Raw genomic sequence first — 7917 nt, 5'->3', positions numbered from 1 at the left:
ATTTCAGCCAGATCATCCCCCCCCCCCTCCCTCCATCAGCTGTGATTACTTTAGTAAAACAGTTCTGCGTCGCAGAGAACCAATTTTGCTAATGCACAGCCTTCACGCACACGCCCAGCATGGTTATTGATGAGCTAAATGGGGAGGGGGGCAACAAGGGGCACATTTACTGCTGGGAAATTGAAAGAAAGAGAGAAGGGGATAGAGGGAGTGAGACAGAAGTTGGATGTGGACAAAGACAGGGACAGGGACAGAGGAAGAGAGAAGGGATGAAGTGAAGGAAGGACGGAAAGAGGACGGAAGGAGCTCGAACAAAAAATGGACATCAGACATGAAAGCTGTGCTCTGAAACGATTACGGGACGTCCAGTTAAAGAGGCAATAAAGACGAAGACACAGAGAGAGACAAGCGAGGAGAAAGGATGCAGCACAGAATACTAACATGGCGTCTTTCCAGTGTGGAGGATGAAGTCTCCTAAATCTTCGAATACGGGGTTAGACGGGAAAGAAATATGTGTAAAGAAACAGAAGCAAGAAGTTCAGATGATGTCTTTAGCTTCTGTTCTCTGGTGTCGACGGCTAACAGGAGATATTAAGCAGGAGAGACAGAGTGCGGGTCAGAAGACGCTCCAACGATGAGAGGCCAAGTAAAAAAATCCAATTCCTGCCACTTTGGTTGGATCTAGGAAGGTTTGGATGCAATTTCTACAAAGGTGTCTTCTTGACAATCATAGCTTTGGAGAGAAAAGGAAAACTGAAGGTCTGTTGGCTTTGGGACCAAATGAAAACATCTGGAAGGACAACCAACCATTTCCGCCTTCTGGTGTGTCGCTTACGGAGCAGCACCGCATTTTCATCATTTCTACAGTTTCTGTCAGGATTTGTTATGAATCCATTTGAATGGTCGTCATTTTGAACAGATGATTACGGACAGGGACAATGGCAGTTATGAAAACAGAGGGAGATTATATTTACTCTACAAGCTCTGTAGAGTTGTGCATCAGTACAACTTCGTCTACAGAAATAGAATAGGGCAACACCAATGATTATTATCCAATGTTTTCCACATCTGCCTACAGCAACTTTTCTTCATTGCTGTTTTTTAACATGGAGCATTTTTTAAAGAACTGATTCTTTCCATTAATTTGTCATCGGAGAATCTGTATCTGTAAAACTTTTCCTCGAGGTAAACCTCTCTGGACCAAGATCTTGTTATAGAAACTTACATATTTAAAGAAAAGAGGCTTCCTGTACCGATAGCAACTTTGGCCAAAGTTGGGATTCCTGATGTCTTCTTTGTCATTAAAATACATTTTTCACAAAGTTTTGTATCTTTACCAGTAAACTATTCAGATTTCTTTGACGAGTCTTGCAGGATTTTCTGAAGTCTGTGGATCTGAGTTGGAAAGCTGTTTTTATTTCATATTATTTCTGAGATTTCTACGTCTGCCAGAGACTGCTCTGTATCATCAAATGGATGCTGGACATCCACTTGATGATACATCTCCTTTTAACCAGAAATAGGCCTTTTGATCACCTGCACCGTCTCATTATAGTGTAATGATTTTATTTTGAAATCCCTTTATAATTGGATAAAATACGTCCTCACTTTGAATTAAACATCTGCAACCAGGCCGGGATTGTTTGCAGGATGGGACTCAGCTGCTTTAAGTCATGGAAATATGACAGCACAGGTCACAAAGGTAAGACATGCATCTACAGCCTAACAGAATATTCCTTTCCTTTCCAAACTCCAGCTGCATATGTTTCATTCAACAGTGAAACATGTTAAATGCTGAGTCAGCAGGTTGGCCATTTTGCCCAGAGTGTGTCCTGTTATGTGCGTATACATTGACATTGAGGCGGACAAGCTAGGGATGATGGGAAATTAGGTGAAAGAGGACAGGGTGTGAATGGGTGAGAGGAAAGTGTTTGAAAAGTTGTAGGTGCTGAGGTTTATTTTCCCCGTTACAGATTGAATCTGTTTTTCCTTTTCCAGTAACATTTAGCTCCTTCACATCAAGAAATATTTCCAAAGGCAAACAAAAACAACCAGTAAATAAACTGAAGAAATACTGTATTTAATGGATGATTTTATTAGTTGAATAGTAAAAGAATTCTGAATTGACTGGTTAAGATTCTCAGTCATCCAGATCATTACAAAAATATTAAAAACTGGACTTTGTTTCCAAGTTTGAAGTCGTTTCTCTTCCATCCAGGAAGCTTTTTCAATTCAAAATGTCAGAAATATTGTTGAGTTCCAGGTTTTATAGAATGGACCAAAACAAGTGGACTAAAACTTGTGTCTTAAAAAACATGCAAATTCAACCTGACCATTTTGTGTCATTCTAGTTGTTTTCTATCTATATTTCAGCAGTGTTGTATTTTTTGAGTTGACTCTCTGCTGCCCTTTTGTGCCAGTCACCTCTCCCCTTAGCTCCCTTCTAGTTGCTTCCATTCACACCTGCTCCCTATCACCTGATTAGCTCAGTCTTTGTTCGGTCTCTCATATATTCTGTACATCTTTTGTGCAGTTCCTAATTGCTGGATTATCTTATTGCTTTGTTCCTCGTGTGTTTTTCCTCCTGGCATCTCCCGGTTTGGTTATATTTGTGTTTCTCTTTTCATCTAAATTAAATCTGCAAGAACTAATCTCATCCTCCTCATCTCTGCATTTGGGTCTTAAAGTTGGCCCTCATTAAACAGCTATCACCTAACTGTCAGACCTGTAAAACCTAGAAATTTCATATATTCTAAAGACAAGAAATCCACTAGAGATCTAAAAAAGAAATGTGCCCTGACTAAAATAAAATAAATATAAAAAACAAGGTCTTCAACATCAATGTTACTGTGGAGGGTTGCAAAGCTCAAAAATGAAAATCATTATCCACAAAAAGGGCTAGAAATAGTTTAATTGTCTTCAAAAAGTAGTCTAGCTAGTCTTCCAATTGTCCAAAATTCACTCAAAGTTTTCTACATCTGGCTAAAAATACTTTTCTGTTAAACATAGTTAATATCAAACTAATGTGAGCTTTAGCTCATGTAGCCTCATATATAAATTCTGTAAAAGTTTAGAAAAAACGATCCACTGGACTCGGTTTCCAAGGTTTGAAGACGTTTCGCTCCCACTCCAGAAGGCTTTCTCAATTCAAATATCGTCTTTTCTAAACTTTTACAGAATGACTTTGACCTGGATGACTGAGAATCTTCATCAGCAAACTTCATATATAAACACAATCTGCTTTCATTCTGCTGATTAGCTTCATTAACTCTGACCAAAGTCCGAATGATAAAACTAAGCATGATTTGATTCAAATGCAGTCTGATAAGAGGTCAACTTAATTTTTAACAATAACCGTATTTAATCATCATGCTGTCCAGTAAAAATCTAAGGTTAACTTGCTAGCTAAACACAACTGCACCAAAATTATTCAGTCATCTGCAAACTTCGCTTTAAACTAGCGTAGCTCTGATGCCATTTTTTGGCCCATATACCGATACCTGGCAGTGAAGTATCGGCTGATACCATCTGTTTGAAATGAATGTGTGTCTATATATAAAGAACTGTAGACTACCTGGATGTAAAATAATGTCCATCATGGCTTAATGTCAAGCTGCTGCCTTCCTTTGTGAAGCAGGAAAAAGACTAAAACAAAGAGAATCCAGTAGAACTTTTTACTGCCTACCTGGAATGGGGGACAATAATTGAAGAAACTTTTGGCTCTCAAAATGGTGTCAGTGCCCTATTGGTTGGTACTCGCCGATACCGATACCACCATTTTAGGGCTGGATCGGGGCCCCGCCCGATACTGGTATCGATGCAACACTAGTTTAAAGCAATGCCCTTATTTTCCAACATGTTCCTTCTTACTGTAGATTAACTAGTTGTTTGTATAAGGAGCTAACATTAGAGGGATGGCAGGTAGGTCTCCCAACCAAGCAATGCCACATTTAAAGGAGAATTTTAAAGGTAGATAAATAATCTAAACATCAGTAGAAACATGCAAAAAGCTGGTAAGGAATCGTAAGAAACTGTATATCTGTAATGTCCTGATGAAGATTCTCAGTCATCCAGGTCATAGTCATTCTAAAAAAAAAAATCAATCCTCTGGACTTTGTTTCCAAGTTTGAAGTCGTTTCTCTTCCATCCAGGAAGCTTTTTCAATTCAAAATGTCAGAAATAGCGCTGAGTTTCCAGGTTATAGAGTGGACTAAACAAAGGCCTCAATGACTCTTCATTACTGAGGGGAGGACCAACTTGCATGGTTTCTAGCCATATTAAGGATTTGCTTGGGCCACTATATAAGCCTGGGACTCAAACCCTACTCCAGGCATTTTATATTAAAAAAGCTTCCTGCATGGGAAGCGAAATGTCTTCAAATTTGAAAACAAAGTCCAATGAATTGTTGTTGCTTTTTTTTACTTGTTTTTTTTTTTACTTTTGTGGAATATCTGTTTTGTCAGTAGGACAATTGACTCATTAATTATTCATAAAGATGGAAATAATTTGGCATATTTGCACAGTAAATTTAAGAAAAAATATATTTTTTAATAAAATTTCTTGAACAATCTGAACCTTTATTCTTAAATTTAGCAACCTTTTTTTTATTTATAGTCTTTTGACTTTATAAATAATAATATAAATTCTGTTATTCTAAAGACTGAGGCTAAACGCCACATGGCTACATCATTAGTTAAACTTTTAAATTTTCTTTAGTCCAACTTTTTTGTAACATTCTTTTATGTTTCTGCATTTTCTATTTTATCTATTTATTTATTTATTTATTTATTTATTTATTTATTTATTTATTTATTTATTTATTTCCCTACTTGCTTTGATTTCTTTTTTATTTTCCTATATTTTAATCATGTAAAGCACTTTGCATTGTTTTTGTACTGAATTGTGCTATACAAATAAATTTGCCTTGCCTTGTCTTGCCTTACATTACAAATTAGACATTTGTTTATTCCTTTATGTAGAAGGCTATATTTATTTGCTTCCAAAGCTCCTGTTCATATTTGGTTGATGATTAAAGTATAAAATAGAGCCAAGCATTAAAATTGGCAAAAACAAACCAACATGCATCTTCATTTAGAGTTATTGCACAGTGTTTCCCCCTTTCATTGTCAAGTAGCTACTTAGTCATATTAGAACAGTTTGTTATATTTCCAAATACATTTACATCAAATAACATGCAATAAATATTTTCTTGTGACATCTTAAAACTTTACTGCATCAGCCTTTAATGACACTTATTATGAAATGTGATATTTGACTGTTTTTTACTGTGGAAGCAACAATAAAATTTGAATGTTTTATACCAGGAAGGAGGCTTTTTTTTAACATCTTTAGATCTTTCTGACCCTAAATTCATTGATTTTTTTTAGGCAACAGAGACGTGCTGGCCAGCCCAGGCTCCTATTTCTTCCTATCTAACAGTGCAGGTCAAGGTGATGAGTGGCTGAAGAGCCTAAACAAGGGAGTCTGGATCCCTTTTACAGGTGAGAACTCAACACACCAAATGGTTCATGTGTTTATAAGTTTAATATAGTGCTGCTTGGAGACCTAACACTATAATCATTGACTGTTTTGCCATAAACTTAACAGAAACGGTTTAAACTCCTGAACATGTTGCTAATTCAATGAGTTCATAGATTCTTAATCTGCAGAGGTAGTAAATAATAACCTCTAGAAGTAGAGAACTCAAGTAGACTCCCATGTTTTACAGAAGGCGGACTTTAGGACTTATTTTAACGGCGGGTTTTCTCCCTTTGTTTCAGGAGTCTTTGGGCAACGTCTGGAGGAGACAGTTCTGTACGAGCGTCGGTATGGGATGCGCTTGGTTCCTCTGGTGGTGGAGCAGTGTGTCACCTTTATCCGTGAACGGGGTCTGCACGAGGTGGGCTTGTTTCGCCAGCCTGGACGCACCAGTCTGGTGAAAGAGCTGCAGGAGGCTTTTGATTCTGGTGAAAGGCCATCCTTCGACAGGTACAGCCTCTTCTGTGTTTCCACTACAGCTGTCACCTTACATCCAGTTAAACAGTCTGGTCTGTTGTTTTAATTGCTTGCAGCAACACAGACGTCCACACAGTAGCATCACTGCTGAAGCTCTACCTCAGGCAGCTACCAGAACCTCTGGTTCCTTACAGCCATTACCAGGACTTCCTGCTCTGCGGTCAGAAGCTGTTAAGTGACCGTACAGTGGTAATCACTGCTCTGTTCACCACGACACAAAGACTGATATAAAACACCTCCAGGAAGAAAAACACACCACTAACAGTTGCAAACAATGCAGCTTTGATTTGCACATATTTAAAATGTTTCCTTCTACATGGTTTATATCTTATATCCAATTTGTTTGCTTGCCTCAGGGTCTGGAGGAGCTGAGGAATCATCTTCACGAGTTACCTGTAGCAAACTTCAACCTCCTCGACTTTATCTGCCAGTATGACCCGTCTGAATTCATTCTTTTTTTAGATTTTTGGTGATTAAATCCAGCAAGACTTTTAAAGTTGGTGCTAAATTCTATGTTTATGCAGCTTATGAGTAATAAATGTTTGTGTTCAGGTTTTTAAATGAGGTTCAGAGCTGCTCCAGCAGTAACAAGATGAACGTTCAGAACTTGGCAACTGTGTTCGGGCCAAATATCCTTCGAGTCAAAGCTGAAGACCCGCAAAGCATCATGGGAGGTGAACTGCTTCAGTTTACTTTCTTGTTTTGTAGTTATGATTTATCAAAAATATACTGCATGATACCATTATATTCTTTATTCAGAAGGTTTAATGCTCTAGAAACTTTGTTTTAATGCTGAATTGAAAGCATTATTTTGTTTGCTAAACATTTGAAAATAAGAATCTTTGGAAAAGAAATGAATCAGTTAATTTTAAGAGCTGTTTGTCACACAGGAAACGCTTCATCTCATAGACAATCTGCTGGGTCATCTTGTAATAGCAATTAGCCCAAACTCTCTCCTTGTCAGGTTTGGTGGAGGTTTTTAGAAAACCAAATGCAGAAGATGGTTTGGGTTCTTGCAGATTTAATGAGTGGTGGCAACAGAAGCATTAATCCAGAAATAACTCATTAAGGAAAACAGGAACCTGAGCAAAGGGAAACACTTAGGTTAGAGAAGGAATGAAGAGAACCCAGCACAGAGTAACTGCAGAGCAGGAGTATAAATGCCAAACAGAACAAAGAGTGGAGTAATCAACTGATTGGGAGCAGGTGTGGACAGAAGGACCTAGAAGGGAGCTAGGAGAAGGAGACTGACACAAGGGGGCAGCAGAGTGTAAACAAGAAATACACAAGAACTCGAATACAACCAGAAAACAACTAGAATGACACAAAATGGAAATGAAACCAATGACCTAGAAAACACAGAAAGACATGAATTAGACTGTAACTGAAAACTCAAAAAGGAAACTAAAACAGAACCAAAAAGTGCTGAATCATGACATTCATCTTTATCAGCTTTAGCCCAACAGAGACGAGTTAAAATGCACGTTGTTTATGGACTCTTCTAGGCATACCACGGCTTTCCATGTCTTAATAAACATCTGACATTGAACAGCTGATATATAGGTTCCTTGGCGCATATGTGAAGGTTAGATACGTTTTCCAAGGTTTCATGACGATGCGACGATTATCTGTGGAACCAAACAGTGTTTTTATTTGGCTGTGACCTTTATTCACCGACTGTTTCTATATATATTGAAATATTTTAACAGAAATGATCCTGTTTACCCACCAAAACTGTACTGATGTGAGTTAGGGCCAGGCTAGAGATTTTTTTTATTATTCCAGAATAGTCATAACATTATGAGAGTAAAGTCATAAAATTACGAAAATAAAGTCGTAACATTACGAGAATGAAGTCATCACACAACAACCCGTTTCATAAAGAAAGCTTTGAGCTCCGCC

The 7917-nt window shown here is 37.9% G+C and overlaps 1 protein-coding gene across 1 annotated transcript in view; it reads left to right on the top strand.

Annotated features, from left to right (window-relative positions):
• The first annotated feature begins 1610 nt into the window (after nucleotides 1-1610).
• Nucleotides 1611-7917, top strand: part of LOC107091180 (rho GTPase-activating protein 22-like) — a 17221-nt gene continuing 10914 nt past the window's right edge. Inside the window, exons 1-6 of the mRNA XM_015384967.1 lie at nucleotides 1611-1702; nucleotides 5388-5501; nucleotides 5781-5988; nucleotides 6072-6204; nucleotides 6372-6445; nucleotides 6568-6689. Coding sequence (XP_015240453.1) covers nucleotides 1651-1702; nucleotides 5388-5501; nucleotides 5781-5988; nucleotides 6072-6204; nucleotides 6372-6445; nucleotides 6568-6689 — 703 coding nt within the window. The 5' untranslated portion in view covers nucleotides 1611-1650. The remainder of the gene's footprint in view (nucleotides 1703-5387; nucleotides 5502-5780; nucleotides 5989-6071; nucleotides 6205-6371; nucleotides 6446-6567; nucleotides 6690-7917) is intronic.

This window comes from Cyprinodon variegatus, unplaced genomic scaffold (genome assembly GCF_000732505.1).
Source record: "Cyprinodon variegatus isolate N-32 unplaced genomic scaffold, C_variegatus-1.0 Scaffold328, whole genome shotgun sequence".
NCBI lineage: Eukaryota > Metazoa > Chordata > Actinopteri > Cyprinodontiformes > Cyprinodontidae > Cyprinodon > Cyprinodon variegatus.
Note: the sequence above shows the minus strand (reverse complement) of the source record. Positions and strands in the feature narration are given on the sequence as shown.